At 43.7% G+C, this 20,666-nt stretch overlaps 1 protein-coding gene across 3 annotated transcripts in view; it reads right to left on the reverse strand.

Moving 5' to 3' along the window:
- The window catches only part of LOC126341356 (nuclear receptor-binding protein homolog), a 400,535-nt gene extending 381,219 nt beyond the window's left edge, over nucleotides 1-19,316 (reverse strand). The window contains exon 1 of one of the 3 annotated variants that reach the window (XM_050001768.1): nucleotides 18,802-19,316. In XM_050001768.1, coding sequence (XP_049857725.1) covers nucleotides 18,802-18,933 — 132 coding nt within the window. In that variant the 5' untranslated portion in view covers nucleotides 18,934-19,316. The remainder of the gene's footprint in view (nucleotides 1-18,801) is intronic. The other 2 variants (XM_050001767.1, XM_050001769.1) reach the window with 2 other exon arrangements.
- Between the last annotated feature and the right edge of the window lie 1,350 nt (nucleotides 19,317-20,666).

The following is a 20,666-nucleotide window of genomic DNA, read 5'->3' on the forward strand; positions in this document are numbered from 1 at the left end:
TTTATCTCCAGGAACTGCATTCCCGCCTTCCCCACAATGGTACATACAGAGTCACATAGGTGAATGGAACGAAAGCGCCCCAGAAACGCATTCACCGTAATGCTCATAACTCTGAACAATTTTCCAGTTACCGAATGACAACGGTCACGTGTTACTTTGATGTTTCAATGTAAATTCATTTCTAACCACCCAAGGGCTGAAGGTCAATTTACATGGCGCATGTATGTCACATACCGACAACCGAACGCCACGTAATGTATCCAGACCGAGAATGTACAAACGCTGCACTGACCGAGCGTCCGCGGCGTAACATACATGTCTGAAACAGTCCGGCACGACTATCGCGATGCGGTGTTTTGTGTTTATCGCCTGTCAATTCATTTTACAACTTGCTTCTTTCCTGTAACTCTCCGTCGCCTGCATCGGGAGTTGACAACTTCCCTAGGAGTATTTTCTTCCTAAGAGGTCCAACATCGGGAAGAGAAATACGAGTATCACTATAGTTTTTACGAAACAGGGAGGATGAACAAAATCCACACTGCACAACATCAAAACACGTACTGACAAAAGACGCCAAGATGCGGCGAAGAAGTAAAACGGCTGAGTAACCTTGATTAATGTTATGTTGTATTTTGAATATGAAAATATATCTTGGTGCGAGCAGATGTCAATATTTTAGCGTTTTTATAAGACGCCTTTTCTTTTATCAGTTCTCTGCAATATGTGGCAACTGCCAAGAATATTAAGTTAACGGTATCGACGTAACAGCTATAATAAAGTAACGTACAATGGGAGTGCCAACAGCACAATAGGGCAAGACAACTGGAAAGAGCAAGGGGATGGACACAAAGAAATCAGGGCTAAATGGTTTGAAGTTAATTTGGAAATCTGAACGCTTCGTCTAAAAGTAAATTCCCAGTGTGCCTCAAACGGAATATATGCAGCCATTACTAATTCACGGACGTGAAACATGAGCGTTAAATTTGTTGAAGTCCAAAAGTTGAAGGTTGTCCAAAAACCAACGAAAGGATGAACTTTGGGGGTAATAAGGAGATACAGAAAGAGAAAACGCAGAGAAGTATTAGGGGAAACTGGCCATATGCTTCTTAAAGGAACTAACTAGGTATACGCCTAGGGAGATAGGTAAACAACGAAAACCCTAAATCTGGATTGTAGGGCGGGAATTTGAACCGATTTCTTCCCGAATGTGAGTCAAGGGGGTGAGAACGTGGTAGGAACTGCTGCGAAAGTGCAATGGAGATGGACTGGTTGTATAGGAAAACTAAATGGTAGGAGACTGACTAGATGATTCTGTATTTAAAACTTCATAATGTGTTGTTCTGAGATACACACAAGAAGAGTTTGCGACAATCAGTACCAGAAGTGCCGTAGACGTGAAACATCGCTGCGCGCAAACCATTCACGCTGCTCGCGAGAATCACGCCCATGTAGTAGCTGTGCTACCATGAAGAGATGCTCGCCGAAGTAACCGGACACGAGCAGAATTTGTCAGTTGCAAGTAGTAAGTCAGTCAATCTTGCTAGGGAATTTCTGCAGAACGTTCGTCGTGCCTTCAATTCGCCGAGGGAGATAGAAACAGTGGCCGACAGACAGTGGTTAGTCCTTACCAAAAACAAAACAGTGAATAGAATTATCGTGTATGGACAGAATCGCCTGTCTAGAGATTTAGTTGAGTACAACCTAGTTTCGAACTGTTCTTCGAATGGTGCACCAAGACAGAAGATTAGTTTTCTTCCGGCTTTAGTTCAGGAAACATTACTTAGATGTGTTCATGAAATTGTAGTCAAAGCAGGGCAGATAAGCTGAACTTGTATTCTACAACTGCTGTAACCAACGTTGGGTAATATATTTTATTATTCGATTGAAAGACTAATTAATTAATTGAGTATGGGACGAAACGGCGAGGTAATCAGTTCCGCGATTCCAACTCTCTCGCGAAAGAGAGTGTGTCCGCTAAAAGTGGGCGTATCCAGTCAGAGGAGTCACTATAAAACGAGGAAGTCAGAACGCACACAGTAATGGTAGCCGACGACTAAACTGTGAAAATAAAGATTAAAAGAGAGGTCTTTGCAAGGGGGAGTGGTCATGGGTCCCAGACAGAGGAAACTGGAAGAGGGGCCCCAACCACAACCACCCTGCCACCATTGCTCCAGGAGTAAAACAAAACTTTATACCTGAATATAAAAACCACTTTCACGGAGGAAACTGAGGCCCAGATCAAAAATCTGTGAACTGCCTGCTAATATTAAGTTTAAGGAACCTGGAAGGCTGTACTTAGCACAAAGGGCCAAAAGAAAGAAACATTCCACTAAGATGAGGAATACAGTCAGTTTGGCTCCACAACCACATTGTGGTGGTGGTTTATTAATGACCAATGCGTAAATGACATAAAACAGTCCAGTCCTTCCAAGAGGAGCCAAAGGAAGAGCGGCAAACTGAAGTAGTCTCTTTGACTGTGTGAAATTTACTATTGTGAGCTGTAACAAACCACATGGTATTCCACTTTTGGGCAAAGAGGGATTTAACGTACATCCGCGGCTGGAATCGTGAAAGGGAGAGGGTAAGTGTCTGCGTCTCTAGTCAAACGATCAACCAGTTCATTCCCTGGGATGCCTGAATGACTTGGGACCCAGAGAAAAACAACTGAGCAGGCAGTAGGGCCAACAGCAGAGGTAAGATCATGGATAACAGAGACCAAAGGGTGACGAGAGTGGCATCTGTCGAAAGACTGCAGGCTGCTTTTTGAATCGGTACATATCAACTCACTGTGGAGGGAGGCCTGATTAACAAAAAGGAGCGAGGGTCCTGTAAATGGCTAGCAGCTCTGCTGTGAATACACTACATGGTCCCTGCAATAAACGGTGTTCTAAGCCAGTAGGGTATGTGAAAGTGTATCCTGCTTTATCTCTTGTGTTAGAACCATCAATGTACAAGATGGTGGCACCGTGGAACACGGCAATGATGAAACGTACACGATGCCAGGAGACTATAGGGGAGACAGAGACCTTAGGAACCTGGAATAGGTCGATCCTTATCCGTGGTCTAAACACAATCTACGGGGGGGGGGGGGGGGGGGGGGCGGGGGGCGGAAGGTAAGGATATACACGGGACGCATTCCATTAGGTGGAATGGAGATCCCGACAGAGGGAAGTGAGAAACATTCGGACTGGCAATCCCACCTATTGGTAGTTATCAGGAGGGAGACATCCCCTTTTGGAAAGAGGACAGGGTACACGAGATGCCAGGGAATCGGTGAATGGCGATTGTGTAAGAAACCAGGAGTTGGCTCCGACGTATTTGCAGAGTGGGAATCATTTCTTCTGTGAGGAGACTCAACAGGACTACAGCGAGAGGCACCAATAGCCACATGCGCCCCACAAAGTTGAACAGAGTCAAGTATTTTCAGTGCAGGAGCCACTCCGCCACCTGCCTGCCATAATAGTCTGAACACAACCTGAGCACAGTAAAGATGGAGAAGAGTAGCACGGTCTGCACCCCAAGATGTGTGGACCAGAAGGCGGAGAACATTAAGCTTCCGCATACATGTAGTCTTTAGGTGGCGAATGTGGGGCAGCCATGTTTCCTTTTTACCCGAAAGAAGGCCCAAGAATTGGGACTCTTGCTACAACATGGGGCTGTGCTACAACAACTAGGAGGTGGTCGCCAAAGTAAAGCTCTGGATCGCGGTGTAATGTGGGTCGATGACAAAAATGCATACGCTGCGTTTTGGAGGGAGAAAACTGGAAGCCTTGGGAGACGGCCCATGCAGAGGCCTGTCGGATGGCGTCTTGGAGCCGGCGCTCTGCAGATGATACAATGAGGGAATTGCGCCAGATGCAAAAACCGACGACCTAAAACGCCAGAGTAAGCTGAAGCCCAACAGAGTTTACAAGACCATTGATGGCTATGAGGAGGAGTATGACACTTAACACAGAATCCTGTGTGATACCGTTCTCTTGTATCCGAGAGGCACTGAGTGAAGTGCCAACTCAAACCCAGAAGAGCCGATGGGATAAAAACTTGCGGATAAAAATCGGAAGAGGGTCGTGAAAGCCCCAGTCATGGGTAATAGCTAAAACTTGATGGCGCCAAGCCATGTCGTATATCTTATGTAGGTGAAGGAGGACCGCGAAAAGGTGTCAGCAGTTAGTAGAAGCCTGCCGGATTGCTATTTGCAATCAGAGTAAACGATCAGTTGGAGATCGTCCTTTCCTAAAGCCACACTGATAAGAGGATAAAATGCCTCGAGATTCGAGTACCAAAGATAATCTGAAGCTGACCATCTTTTCAAGCAGTTTACAAAGTACGTTCGTCAGCCTAATCGGGCAGCAGTTGTCGAGAGATGTTAGGTTCTTCCTAAGCTTAAGGGCGGGGATAACTACGCTGTCTTACCATTGCGAGGGGAAGGCACCCATGAGCCAAATGCGTTTGAAGACCCTGAGTGTTGGATCATCTGGTTGTGGATGGAATCCGGGCCTGGGGTCATGTATTGTGAAGAGGTAAGAGTCTGCAAGAATTCCCATTCAGTCAAGGTTTATTATAGGGTTCAGCGTGGTGGAGGTTGAAAATTAAGGTCTGTTCAGCTCGGCGTTTCTGCCGGAGGAAAGTAGCAGGGTAGGAAGAGGACGGCGACGAGGTGTTCTGCAATTACCCATAGATCAAAACACGGAGCACCTTTGAGGTTAACACGCTGGACAGCTGACTGTCGCTGACAGCTCAGAAAGCTACAGAGATTGGCATTCCTTTATTCTTTGCTTAGTAAGGTAACAAGCGTCAGCATGGAGACGCTTAAAAGCGTGGAGGTTGGTCAGTGAACGGTGTCGTTTAAACCGCTACAGCGCCCGTCGGCAGTCCTGGACAGCGACTGCTACGTTCTGTCCACCACGGTGCCGGTCGACGAGAGGGACCTGTGGATAGGGGGAGAACATGGTCAGCACCATGAAGACTATTGGCAGATACGTCCTGCACGAGAGAGATGTGTCGAAGAGCACAGCAGACATACATTAAGGCCAGTTGGCCCTGCGGAATGCCCAACGGGGGATCTGTCAGCTTGGCGGCGGCAGGGGAAAGAAAAATCACCGGAATGTGGCCACTGTCACGAAGATCATCATGGGTGACAAATATAATGGGGGTCGGGAGAGCACAGAGGAGATCGTGAGGTCGATAGCAGTAAAGGTGCCGTGAGCGACACTTAAGTGGGTAGAGAAACCGTCACTGAGGACACGAATCAAAGTCTGTAATAAAATGGCCAATTAGAAGACCCCTACCCGTTGAAGTGGCACTCCCCACATGGGTTGGTTTGCGTTGAAAGTCCCCGAAGAAGAGATACAGCTGCGGGAGTAGCTGGGTATGTCACTATTCGCTACTCTGTATTACTTTCATCGTGTGTGATCTCCGCTAGAATGCACGCATCCGTTCTATCAGGACACCTTTATCAGTCTTTTTCAGCGGTAGCGAGATTTTCATTGTAGTGAACGCCTCCGGTCCACAACAGAAAAAACTTCAGATGCCGATAGAGCGGAAAATAGATTCACGACAAAAAGAAAACAAGCCCAACGAAGCTGAAGGTCGTAATATACGGACGAGTCTATAGAGACCTATATCAAGCAGTGCTTAATAGAAGGCTGACTACGACGACGGAATGCAGCTATCTCTATTGCTAGTTAATTTCTGCTGAGGCTACATTGAGACGTTTTGTAAGCCAGACGGCGCCTTCCGACGACGTACTTGCTCATTTAGTACTAGGCAATGTGGCGTTAAGTGCGCTATCAGTTACAAATGCCGAAGAATCTCTTTCCGTGTACCAGAAAAAAACAGATGAACGGACATGACAGGTGAGAGCAGGGCGTTTCCCACCGAGAAGCGCAGTCAGCGTTGCGGCCGCAACGGCGACGACGGCGGCGGCGGCGGCCGGCGCCTGCGTCAGCATGCTCGCGTTCCCTCAGACAAGCGCAGTCGGCCGCCTCCCAGTGTTGGCGTTCCACGAGTGGCTATTTGAGCCGGCGTTTCATCAACAGGGCCGCTAACAGGTGGCCGCCGCGTATTGAAGCTCACGTACTCCGCAGCTGGCTGTTAGCAACACTTTACTTACACGGCTACGAGGGCATTAGACTCAATCTGGGGCACAGAACCTTTCTCTGCCTGATACAAAAGAGATTCGGAAACGCAGTGGCAACGAAAATGTTGACATCGCGCTTCTGCAGGATTACTTCTTCGGTACGACCAATTTCGCTAAATTCGTCGAGAAGGAATGACACCATAAAAGATGTATCGAGAGGTCAGGATATAACGTCCCGTCGACGATGAGGTCATTGACGACCAGGCACAAGCTGTGTTTAGGAAAGGATCAATAATCACGATTCTTTGAAGAATCTAAAACAGAAGTATAAAACAACTAAAAACGTCCGAGTACAAATTAGTTGATGGGTCAAATATATTAGTTTAATCAGATAAGCAGGAAAACTTTAAAAATGATTTGAAATTACAGTCCGTTGAAAGTGCACACATTATGAAATACTGTGTGAATATAGTGTGCGAATTTGCGCTCCATTTTAAGCAAATGCAAGTTTTTACACATCGCAGTGTTTATGACTTCGTATTTTCTAAAGTGTGTGTCTTACAATGATATTATTCTGCAAGTACATTCCGTGGTATATGTAGATACAATCTGCAAACTGTGTTGCAAATAGCGTAGGTAGCAGTTTAAATTATCTGTGAAGTACATTGTAGCTTGCTAAGTGCTGTCATACTCAAATACTGGACGAATGAACCCCAGGTATTTGCGCGGCATCAGTTCGTTGCCTTCATACAGACGCACAGTTTCTGACTGCAATAGTTGTCCTACTGTGTTAAACTTTTAACACAAGATTATCTTACTCAGTAGATTATCGTAGAATTTTAAATTTTTCAACTCCTTCGATATTTACAGGAAATTCTGAAATAATTTTTGTTGAAACTACGCAGCAACTTTTACTGTGTTACGAATTAGCGGTTTCGAAATACAGATAGAATAGGAAAACGGGCGGACACGTACTCCACTATTTAGACAAGGTCCAAGTACGGTCCATTAATACCCCTATCTGAACTCAGGAAATTGTTATGATACAATAGCGTGTACATATATTTGAGTAAGAAAGTCCTCAGCACTTTGAATACTTAAAACTGTGTTTTAGCTCTGGGTGGACAGGCTGAGCGTAACACGTTTTTATAATTCACTTGAGAGGATCACAAACTCACTCTTACATTAGGCTGAACAGTGTCTGCTCTGGTTCTGTGCCACAAGGTGATAATGAGATTAAAGAAAAGTATTCACGAAGAACAATAATCGCAATGGCGAAATTATGGAAGGGACAGTTTGCACTTACTGAACAGTGTATCTAACACACAAGTCGGCGTTGTCACAAAAATATTTTCTGAATTAAAGTACTTGCAACTGAGTCGTTACATACTTCACTTTCTCTGTACACTTTCCCGTCATAACTTCTGTCATGGTATTAAGGTAACTGACCTTTCCCAAACTTCGGTAATAAAAATAACAGTACTCTTTAGCGTACCGGCTACAGCATTACAATACTGGGTAACTGGGGCTTTGAAAAGGTAGAAGATATGGAAATCACGTAAACCGAGGAAATGGGCTGTGCTCTGTTATCGGCATCTGCATCGGAAAGCACGAAAAAAATCTAAATACGAACGGCCGAACAGGAATTTGAACCTCCGTCCTCCCGAATGCGAGTCCAGTGCTTCTCCATTTTTACAGGCCTACTCGTAAGCACAGCAGTGGCCTACTGCGGCACCGTTATGGTAATTATGCACCAGAAACGAGTCATAAATGAACAAATCCTGAAAACACATGCCTCGCTTACGTAATATGCACAATATTAGAATGTCAACGAACTGGACTTTGTAGACCAATTGGTCTTTAATAAATGGGACCATCATAACGGGCATACAGTCGTACCAGGAATGCTGCAACAACTGCGTCAGATTTCTGAATCCATTGTATATAAACTGTCTCGTGCAGCGACGGGCGAGTGCTGAAAAACGCACTGTGATAATAACAAAGGAAGGAGCTGCAACGAACCGGACATGATCTTAAAAGAATTGGATCGATGATAGCAATAGGGTGTGCTAGTTCGAGCCAACGGATCGACGTCGTCTGGTGCGGTCTGACGTGGAGACACGAATGGCTTTCCATCGGCTTCCACTGTCCACGATCTACACACGCCTTCGGCGTGAGTTGCTGAGTGCCAATTGTCAAAATGTTCTGATCTCGGTAGGTTTCCTCTGTAACATATCCTACTGTCGCCGAAGTGTTACACGCTGCACTGATGACCACAACGTTGGAGCTCATGTTGTTGAACAGTATTGTAGACATATGTCAAGTGTGATCATTTAGTGCGTCACTGGAACAAAAGGTTATCTCGAATCCTCTGGAGCGAGGGAAGTTTGATCAGTGACAAAGGATATTTTACAATCAGAGTAACTGATCCTGTTTGGGCCAATTCCACACGCCATTATTTCGGCAGGACGAAGCCTGGCAACTTAACTGAGAGGAACATGAAAGACATATTCGACGAATGACAGGTGCCACTGCTTCCAGATGTGTACGTTGGCTCGACATGTTGCCTATGTAACACGTCTGAGTATGGTCAGTCTTCAGCTGGGGCGTCTCGACTCTTGTAGCTGCAAACGTTTCTATCAATGTACCAGAGCACTGTTTGTTGTCAAAACTCACAGTACAAAATTCAGATATTCAGACTAGAACCACGAGTTCCCGAATTTCAGAGTGGCACATTACGTACTAGGTAAGATGCGAGGTTCTTCAATTCTTTGACTACTATTACTACTACATATCTGAACTGTAGTACAAACATCATTTCAGTCATGTGTGTCTACCTTACTATTTCCACAAATGTTTGTTCATACGTACACAGATATTAAAGCAGAAAACGTTGTCTCTGTCTGTTGCCAGACATGACAGTTTTATGCTGGGCGTTAGCGTCGTATCGTAAATGTTGAGAAACGATCGATAACTGTGATTTGACGATACTGCAAATATTGGCAACAGACCCGAAACGTAAATAGGTCATACTCTGTTATATTTGCACCAGGACCTGATGCTGTTGTTACTGCATTGTCGACGATTTGCTACATTCTGTCACGACCGCCAAGCACAGGGGTTCGACAAAAATATGAAAACACCAAAAACACAACACGTTACCCTGCCTAATACGGTGTAAAAGCACCGTTGGCATTCAAAACAGCTTCTACTCATTTCGGAAGAGAGAGAGATACAGGTCCCGCATGGTTTTGCATTGAAATCTTGTATGATTCTTCTTGCAAAATATCAAGAAGTTTAGGTAATAATGATGGAAGTGTTTATCGATCTCGCACTCTTCTCTCCAAACGAGACCACAATGACTAAATAACACAACGATCGGCTGAATGTAGTGGCCAAGGGAGATATGAAAATTATCTTCGTGCTCACATAACCAGTACTGTATGATGGGAGCTGTGTGAATAGAAGCCTTGTCTTGGAACACAGCATTACCGTTGGGGAACAAACACTGTACCACAGGATGGACCTGGTAAGCCAAAATGATCACATAATCGTTGCCTGTAATGCGATCTTGCAGAGTAACCATGGGGCCCATGTGCAACGAGACACATCTGACCAAATTATTTTCTTCCACTGATCCACAGACCACGTTTTATGGCTTCAACATCACGTTTTCCAGTTACAGGGATTTGTTTCACTGTTGTGTGGTTTTGGAATTGGTTGGTTTAAAAGAGGGGAGGAGGGGGAGGGACCAAACTCTAGGTCATTGGTCCCTCGTTCCGACTAAATTCCACAAGGGTGGGAGTAAAGTAATCGAGTCATACAAAACACAGCTGGAAGAAAGGAGAAATCCACAAGAATGACAGAAGGCCAACAAACACTAAAAAACACAAAATCGGACAAGAAAACCACAGAGAGACAAGAAACACGTAGAAGAGATCAAAACAAGAGCAGATTACCATGGCTGGCTGACCATGAGAATAAAAAGGAGAAGCCAGCCACTCTGCAACACACTAAAACGTCCACCATAAAAGCACTAGGATAGAGGACACAGAGGGACAAAGGACATGCGCTAAAACTTAGATCAAATGATAAAACTCACTCTCGCGAATAAAACGTAAAACTAAAGCTGCTGTTGAGGCGTTGTCGCCAAACACAGAAGGTAGGTTGCTGGGAAGTTAAAAATCCGCCACAGAGCGTCTAAAAGTAGGCAGTCCAGCAAGAGGTGGATGACTTTTCATTTGTGAGCCACAGCGACACAGAGATGGATCCACGCGACGGAGTAGTAACCATGCGTTAGCAACGTATGCCCAATGCGGAACCGGTAGAGAACAAGTGATTCCCTGTGAGAGGACTTCATGGGAGACTTCCACACGTTCGAAGTCTCCTTAATGACACGCAGTTTGTTGCGTGTACTGTTATGTCATTCTGTCTTCCAAAGCCGAAAAACCCTGCAGCGTAATACAAAACGCAGGTCAGTTTCGGAAATGCCCATCTCCAGAAGGGGTTTACCTGTAGACTGTTTGGCCAGCCTGTCGGCAAGTTCGTTGTCTGGGATTCTTTGTGTGTCCTGGGGGTCCACACAAACACAACTGAACGACGGGACCGTTCCAGGGCAGAGTTGAGCTCCTGAATGGACTCAACCAAATGATGGCTAGGGTATCATTGGTTGATAGCTTGTAGGCTGCTCAGTGAGTCAGTACACAGGAGAAATGACTCGCCAGGGCATGAGCGAATGTGCTCAAGAGCACGAGATATGGCCGCCAGCTCTGCAGTGAAAACACTGCAGCCATCTGGCAAAGAGCGCTGTTCAATATGTCCATCATCATATGCAAAGGCTACGTGACCATCAGCCATCAGTGTAAACCACTTCATGGCCTTGGTACATGTCAAGAATTGAGAGGAAGTGATAGCGGAGAGCCGCAGGGTTAACGGAGTCCTTAGGGCCATGCCAAAGGTCCAGGAGAATCTGTGGCCTAGGTGTGCACCACGGAGGTGTACGTGAATGGACCTCGAGGAGAGGTGGTAACGGCTTCATCATCATTTCATCCCCATCCGGCGCGCAGGTCGCTCAGTGTGGCGTCAAATGTAATAAGACCTGCACCAAGGTGGCCGGACCTGACCAGTAAGGGGCCTCCCGGCCAATGACGCCAAACGCTTATTTTCATTTCCATTAAATAAACAAGTGTGTGCTGTGCTACAAGTGGAAAGCTCGCCTATTCGAAAATGACAATATCCCAGGTTACAACAGTGACCCTGGTTCTAGAAGATTTGGCCAGTGCAAGGGTCAATTTTCTTGCCCGTGCTATCAGACAAGGTGAAATTATTAAACTTATCGGTGAGCCGTAACATTAGGAGCACTGCCTCCGTGAAAATGATTGTCGCATAGAGGCATTGCGTGCCCGTGACGCAGTAAGCAAAGTATGTAAGCGGAGCATATACTAATGGGGAGTGACGACTAATATTCAACACAGCGAAGAGCCACACAGTAATCTTCACCCGAAGAATGCTGCCGCCAGATCTCCCGAAAGTCGAGATCCTGGGAGCATCCATCTCTTGGAGCAGGACGGCAGAGTACCTAGAGTCACCCCAGAGCAACGACTCTCCTGGACGCCTCATATTCGTGACGCCAGAGGTACAGCCACGGGCCGTCTTCGCACTCTGTACCCACCCCTCAACCAGCACTGCCACTGCACCACCGTTTCACGCTGTATCAAAAATTAGTTCGACCAGGGCTGGAGTGGGCAGCTGTGATGCAGGGAAAGGCCGCAAATACACCCACCGCAACGCTGCAATAGGTCTAGAACCGAGCCCTGAAGACCATTCCTCGTCTTCCGAGGGAGCAATCCACTAGTCTAAAACACACAGACACCAGCATCCCGCTACTGCAGGACAGATTCTGATCTCCGCAAGGTCCTTCTAGGAGAAGGCGAGTCAATCTCTCAACTGGCTCGTCCGTGAACTGGGCCTGACGGAAGACAATTTTTTTATTTTTGCGGCAGACTTTAGGATATCACCATCACATCACTCCAGACCGACTCATGAAGGTAAATTTTTTTTTTCCTCCTTTGCAGGAACGGCATATTAATGTTTACCTTCCTCAACAAGCCGAGCAAGGAAAGCTCGCCAAAGGAGCGTGATCGTCAATGGGAAGTCATTCTAGCGACGATGCGGGCCGCAAATGGGGAAATCCACAGGCACAAAAAAAAAAAATCTTTATAATCGGTACAGTTATGGCTCGGCGCATGGAAACGAGAACAGCGAAGTTTGTCAGCTGTGCGCGTGCTACTTACTATCGTGAGCATCTATGGGAAGGGGTTAAGGACCGTGGAACCAAGAGTACACTAGCTGTTGGACGTTTAAAGCCTCTTCACAGGATGAACACGATCCTTGTTGCACCAGTTCGATGGTGGTCCGTGTACGCCAATCAGACGAATGACATGTAACAACTCAGGCAGATGGGGGTAGTATTAGGTTGGTGCCTTAGTTCGTAGTGTTTTTGTTTCGCATTTTTATATTCCAGTTGCTATGGGTTTATTATCCGACTGTCAGTATTTGTAATTCACTGTTGCTGCTTGAGTTTACATACTATCATTTGGAGATAGTGAGTGGACAGTAGAAAATGGGGTAACAATTGGAAAAATCTGAACGTTTCTGACTTATTCTTCTGTTCGAGTTCAGTAGAGGGTTGACAGCAGTGGAGGCAGCCAGAAACATTTGGGCCGTATATGGAGATAATGCTATTAGACAGCACGTCAAGAAAATGATTTTGTCGCTTTAAGGAGGACCTTAGTGATTTGATGATCGTTCAAACGCATTAATCCATTCAGTGTACGGGAGAACCGGCAATGTGATGAACTGATCATTACACAGTCGTGCAAAGTTTCCATGCAATGGGGAAGGATCAAAAAATCGGGTGTATGGGTACCGAATACTCTAAGCCGAAATCACAAAAACCAGCGAGCGGATGGCCATAATCATCTCTGCTTGCCAGTCAACAATTGGCTTGTGAACAACATCGACCATTCCTGTATCGCTACTGGTAACGGGAGCTGGTGTCTATAGTAACCGAAGGAAATTACAGGTATGGTTGCGCCCTGACGAAGTAGCAACTCTCCTGCTTTCATCCATAACAAATTTTATGTGGGCGGAACAGCGACAGTGTGGTGCACTACGGATTGCTTCCTCTGGGTGTAACCAGGGGAAGCAATCCGTTGTTGTCTACAAATAAGGCGTTTTGCAAACGCAATCCAAGAACGAGCAGGAAGACTGCGTAAAGTGGTGCTCCTCCACGATAACGCCCGCCCACATTCTGCTAAACTGAGAAAAACTACACAGGGGTACGGTAGGGAAGTCATTCCGCGCCCACGTTATTCGCCTTGATCTTGCGCCCTCAGATTTTCGCCATTTTCGCTCTCTACTGAACAATCTTCACGGAACTCCCTTTCCGGTTGAAAATGCGCTCCGAATACGGCTCGGCGAGTTATTCACCTCAAAACCACGTAACTTCTGCAGTCGTGGAATCCAAAGGTCACCCCAACCTTTAGAGACTTGTGAATAGTGAAGGAGAATATATTATTGACGACTCAAGTCAATGTTACGTGTATATGTAGTTTAATAATCTTCTGGCGCTACGAACTTACAGCAACCCAATATTATGAGTATTCATCTCTGTTTACATGCGGAGAGTGGTAATAACTGAATGCACAATTACATCTGCGGATTACGTGAACATTATTGCAGAACTCCTGCATCCTTTGTGCTTGGTGTCTTTTCCGAAAACAAGATCATCTTCCAGGAAAATAACTGTCCGTGTCAGAAGGCGAAAACCGTGTAAAATTGATTTGAAAAGCATGACAGTGAGCTCACGTTGATTTCTTGCCCAGTAAATTCGACTGACTTGATCCGGACTGAACATACCTAGGCCATTAATTTAAGGGAATTGCGTGAACCGCGCGTAAGCCTACCTCTGCCACATACCTCCGCAAACTTACAAAGTACTTATCAAATCCATGGCACGCTTAATAGCTACTGTACTGCGTTCCAAAGGTGCACAAGCACGAGATTAACCGGGTGTTGATGTTTTGGCTCGTCAGTATATGCCATCACTTACAGAGGTAAGGATGTGCTGTAGATTTTCTACCTTCAGCAATTAATGGCACATTTTTTACAGATACAATATTAATTACCTTCACACATTCATTCCTTCACAAACCTTAACTGCCCAACGAACAACAGGTCATTAGAGCTTCATTAAATAATAGTCGCTCAGATGTTCTTACAGCTTTTATAGCCATCATTGGAAGTACATTTACTAGAACAGTCCAAGTTGGTTATATGGAGTGCAGATACACATGGTCTCCCAGAAATTAAACATGAGTGATGATGATCAACACCACACACTGCGGCACGTGATTTGCGTTTTAACGTAATTAACCCCAGTGCTAACCCCAGTCATAATGGGACACAGCATTTTTGTATTTCTGTACTAAAGAAAGGATGATTCTATTGGAATAAGTGATAAGAGCTAATCCGGCAACACCGGCATCCTGGACTGACGCGTGAATTAAGGTTTGAGGTGCAAAAACTGATGAAAATGAAGCGTGGTGGGGTCGATCCCCTAAGAGGCAAGAGGGAACGGTTCCGTGCCACAGTCTGCAATGGGCCATTGCGTTGCAGTCTGCGTCTGGTGAATGTACGTGGGTGTCAATTATCCGCAATTTAGTTATATTTTATTTAAGTTGATGACGCATTCTTTGTTTATTTGTTGTTATATCTTTGCAATTTTCAAGCTGCTAGGTTAGTTTCGTTATCGCTGCCGTGCTGTTGATCATGGTTGCTCCGTTGTCTATTTGCACCAAAAAAGAGCAGCTTTGAAGAATCCGTTGTTTTTTTTGTGATTGGAAGGCGTATCACGGGCCGAAATTCATCGAAGACTTTCGGTACAGTACGGGAACTGTGATTTGCCACAACGGAGTGTCTACGAATTGATTGAAAAATTCGTAAACGGTCGCACAAGTGTTACGCACGATGAAGCCACTGAGAGTTCACGTGAAATGATTCTCTTAGACGATTAACTATTGGTGAAGTGGCACATCATCTGCAAATAAGTCACGGTTCTGCCTACGAAATCGTCCACAACAAACTTCGATTTCATAAAGTTTGAGCAAGATGGGTCCCAAAACAACTCTCACACTTGCATAAACAAACACGCTTGGACATGTACACAAAAAAAAAAAAAAAAAAAAAAAAAAAAAAAAAAAAAAAAAAAATTGAATCGCTATGGTAACGAAGGAGACAACTTCTTAGACAGGATCACTACTGGTGACGAAACATAGGTCATTACGAGCCGGAGAGTAAACGGCAGAGTATGGAATGGAAACATCAAAATTCGCCGTGCAAGGTAAAGTTCAAGACCCAACCGTCCGTAGTAAAACTGATGCTTACGATTTTTTAGGACGCACAGGTTCAGTACTGGAACATGGGGAAGGGGCACAACAGAAAACAGTGTACGTTATAGTGAGATGCTTACTGCCAGGCTAAAGCCTGCAATTCGAAGCCAACGACGAGGATTGCTGTCAAAAGGTGTTGTGTTGCTGCGAGACAATGCCCGTCCGCTTACTACTGCCCACACTGCTGAAACGCCCCAGAAACTCAAATTTGAAGTACTGTATCAGCCTCCACATAGTCCCGATCTTACCCCTTCTGACTATCACTTGTTTGGTCCACAAGAACAGGCATTAAGGGGCGTCGATTACGAGGGCATCAGGAAGCTTTTACAACGACGGACCAAGTGCGTTGAAACGCAAGGAGACTATGTAGATAAATGATGTTCTTGTAAGCTTCTTATTTGATTACAATAATATTCCAGACAGCATCATTCTTCGACCAGGACGGCCAAAAATAGGTGCCTCCTTATGGAAATACTAACGCGGGTGGTAATTACATTGAACAGAGGAGTGAACGTCAGGTATTCTAGTCTGCAATTGAAGTATTTTGATCATAACATTTATTTTCGTTGGCTAGTGGAACTTAATTTCTGATTTTCTGTTTTATTACGTATAATCAAATACTAAAATCTTCAGAAGACTTCTGAACCATCTGTTCCTGTCCCCAATCCAGAAGACCTTTTGTGACTTGTTTCCACCTATGTCATTCAGGTGGGCCCTAAGTTCTAACATCACCGAATTACACGGCGATACAGTCTGACATATCCATACTACAATGTGGATGAGCAGTCAGGTAAACATTTCTCCTTCAGTGTCTCAAGTAACGTGTAGCATTTGTCATGTAATTGTTCGCAATGAAAGGGAGCTCATTTCTATTTAAGGGTGGCATATTAAAAAACAAAAAAATTACCGCTGTCTAAGATCAGCAAAAGAAAAATGTAAACAGAACATCTTATGGGATATGCAGCCGAAAGACCGCAATCGAATTCCCTACAGTGCTTCTCCCGAAGCCCTATGCATGTATTTTTTGCGATATTCCTTGCTTTTCAATGGCGTATGTTATCCGGAGGAATTAAGATATGTGGCTAAGACTGGTTCCAGAAAACGGAAAAGAGTGAACAGGGTCAAAGAACTATTACAGAATTGCCGCACAGGCTCTTCCCAGTAAAAAATAAATGGTCAGAAAAAATTATAAAACATTGACAACGTCACCATGAAATACCCATGCGAAGTATTCCATTGATGATGAGCGGGTTTCAGTTACTAAAAATCAAACATACGAAACACGGAAAAACAGTTTTTATTACAGGCTTACAACAATAAATCTAGAAGTAACTTCAGATATAACACACTCTTTACTGTGTACAGAAAGTTTCTTACTGTAGTCCATCATGTACCTTATTTACAGTAATTTTTCCTAGTAGGATGTTACTACATGCACGTGAAGGTTTACTCTGCTTAGGCTGCGATGGAAAAAAAGAACTAACATGACCATTTTGTACAGTCACGACGACCGCTCTTCTCTGAAGACGTTTCATTGATTATCTAACAGAATATGAACCGGTGTGCTTCTTTACAAACGACCAAATTCAATGCACAATTAGGATGCAACATACGACTTAGACACCGACAGATCACAGCAAAAAACAGGATTCGTAAACGATCACACCGTGCATCAGAAAGCGTGCGTGACAAACTTATCCACGAAGAGATTTCAATTTCTGGGATAGGAATGGTTCTTCCAAAGATGAGCCTCGTTTGAAACAACTTTAAATGCCAGGGAACTGAAGTAGACGTTAATCTCAGAATTCAAGAATGGATAGCTTGTCCCGCACCGTTACAACACGTGAAACAGCTCTGTGCCTCGCGTACTGATTTAATTTGCCAGTAAGTATGTTTACGTCAAATGCTTACGATATAAATTGGCCACCACTAAAAAAGAAAGTCACGAAATAGCGTTGCCTTGAACCGATTGCCGCCAGGTCGCCTATCACGAAAAGGAAACCAGTTTGTCTAAAAATAAATAAATCTGAATGCATGTTAACTACGCACTTTACTTTGCATTTCTGGTGGAGGAGGAAGGCGATGCTCTATTGCTGGTTGTAAAACCACTGGTCAATGTAATCTTGGAAAGAAACAACTACAGGCATGGAGAGCAGCTACAAGGGCGTGCCCAAGCACGCCTCTGCCAGAAAATCGAATACAGGAAAAGCCGGTATCACAAGCAAAAGTCCGTCATGTTATTGCATGGTTTCTTTTTTTTTAAAAAAAAAAACCTCTTATATTGCATTATAAATTGATTCTATGTAGCACACTGACGTTCCGCTGCTAAATAGTGCAAAGTATCTATTTTCCCATCGGATGCAAATACAATTTTTGTTTTTTACCGGGGACTTAAGATGGTCTAATGTTGGGCATTAACGCCGTTCTGCATCAGAACTCTCCTGTTCTGTGAAATGAACACGGCAATATCTGAATAAAAACGTTCCTTCGTCATGCGCTCCGTCATTACACAAAATGATTTAGTGACACCTATTGTCAAGTCCAACAAGTGAACTAGTTTTGACAATCTGCATAAATAACGACTTTTTTTTCACATGTGCGTGTACTAACACGGATACTTAAGAAATTCACAAATACATTAATACATGCGAAGCTATCACCTTATAAACGGTACGCCCTCACAACGCCTGGCGTAAGTCGTATCTACTAATCTATAAAGTTCACTCTGCACTCTTAGATAAACGTCAATAACAAGCCAGACCATTTAAAACACTATTTATATTACACATGGGCTCAACCAGATTTAATGACATATTCCTTAACGAAACGTATCGTCAAAACAAATCTTACCACAAAAATCTATCGCTGATGCTTGTTTTACGCGGGTTACGATCAAATACAAAAACACAAACAAAATTATACTTTTATCTTTACTGAAAATATAAGCCTCATTCGTAAATCCATTGGTTTTAACTAAAAATGAATTATTAAATTATTTACAAACTGTATTATTTCAACTATACGACAAAAACGAACAACCTCGCTTTAATCTTAGGAAACGAAAACAAATCGTTCAAAACAAATGGATAAAAAATATTGCATTTCACAGTCTGTTGTTAGATTTAACATGCTAAGGGTAATGTGCAGTACGCAAACAAAGACATGTTTGTACTATCCCGAAACACAACGTACACAACACTCATAAACAAACGCGTAATATTTTGATGCCATGGCATATTAACACACTGCAAATGCTTGAAAGTAACTTACCTCTTCTCTTCTTTTCAACCATCTTCCACACGGACTTTCTTCCAATATTTCGCTCTCATCTTCGGAATCTTCACCGCTTTCCCGTGGCGAAGACTTGTGGTCCGGATCCGTACTCGAGCGACTTCCAGGCATGCCGATATATTACAAATCACACTCCAACACGTCTATATAACAGACGTTATACTGTTTAACTGAACTAAAACATTCTGACAAACACTTAGCACTACAGCTCACAGCCATGGGTCATTCTTCGTATATGACGAGCACCACACACTACGTACCACGATACTACAAGAACTGTTACTCTGTTTAACGAAGTTCGACAGTCTTTTGTTAAGATGCGTTCAGAATTTGGTGAACTGCTCGAACATCAAACGATGAAATAATTTCAAATCGTTAAAGAAAAAAATAAGTCAGTTTAGTACAATGCTGCCAAGTAGACTGATAAAAACCATAATATAAGGTAGTGCTTTTGTATATACAGTGTAATCAGATCACAGAGTTGCATGAAGTAGCGACTGTATCGTTACATATCTTTGGTTGCAGCGTTGCACGTCCATGGTCTGCGCTCTACCGGGTAGGTGGAGAAAACGCGCCAATTTATGAAGTTTCAGTGAAGCTAGAAGTTTAGTTTTACAACTTAACAAGTAACAGTTTCAGTTAATGACGTTAGAATGGATTCCTTTTAATGAGAATATATGTAAATGTTGGCAGGCTCTTTGAAAACGGTTAAAATTCTCATTGTATCCCTGAAACAACTTGAAGTGGAGTTTATGAGTTAAAGGTTATCTAGTAAATTCTTGAATTCTGTTAGTGAAGAACGGTGACGTTGAAGTGACTATTCGTTAGGAAAAATTTCGTCGGCTTGCATCGTAATGGAGCCATTCGTTTGCAGTGTTCAAATGTTAGTGAAAATTTGCGATAAACGGAATAATGTGCCATACGTAAAAATAGACCTCACAATGAGTACTTGAAATTTAGATGTGAATTGTTACAAAAAAGTTTGTAATTTTGTCCGCTGACGAAATAGTTGAGTTCATTGGACTTAATTACATTTGAACTTCGTAAATGAGCGGTACAAGAATGTTATTTGGTCTCCGAAAATATACTTCATTTATCATCCGACACCTGTTATCAGGATCTTTACCTACTGTCAATAAATGTGAGGTATTTTTTTCTTATAAAAAATTGCTATTTTTTCCACTAACATATTACGTACAAAACACGAATACCAACAACAATACTTTTAAATTTCATGTGCTGTGTAATACCGTGTTTACCCAATAGTATTGGACAATACCACGAACTTAATAAACCAATCCCATTGTCTACAGTGATGCTATGCTGCCTTGTTTTTAACTATTCAAGTTGAGGAAGTTACGGTTAGGTTCGCCTATATGAAGACAATGCTCCATGTAGGGGGCTACCTCTCGTGCTAATTTCAGTGTGATGAGCGCGAAGTGCCTTTTAAATCGGGATGTTGTTTCGACTACAACGTGGAAATGCACAGAGTAAGGTGGCTCAGTGGGCTTATATTTGTGACAAATTCAGTAGTTAACTGTAAGCCACTTCACTTCATGTGCCAGAATGCTTCCTTTTCAGAGGCTACAGCTAATTTCCTACACCATCTAAGATGTTGCTTCATTCCTAATGAGCTCATTGACTGGACACTACACCTCATCTCTATCTGTGCATGGTGGTGTGATATTGGAGAGTCTTTTAATTGTCATTGACAGTCATCATATCAGTGCTTAAAGACAGGATTAGCCAATAGTTTCATGTCAGGGTCATTCCTTGTAAACGAGGAATCATTATAAAAAAAATAATTTTTCTGTGGGACTATTTTCCCCTGTTTCTCATGTAGG

The sequence above is a fragment of the Schistocerca gregaria genome, chromosome 1, assembly GCF_023897955.1.
Source record: "Schistocerca gregaria isolate iqSchGreg1 chromosome 1, iqSchGreg1.2, whole genome shotgun sequence".
Taxonomy (NCBI): domain Eukaryota; kingdom Metazoa; phylum Arthropoda; class Insecta; order Orthoptera; family Acrididae; genus Schistocerca; species Schistocerca gregaria.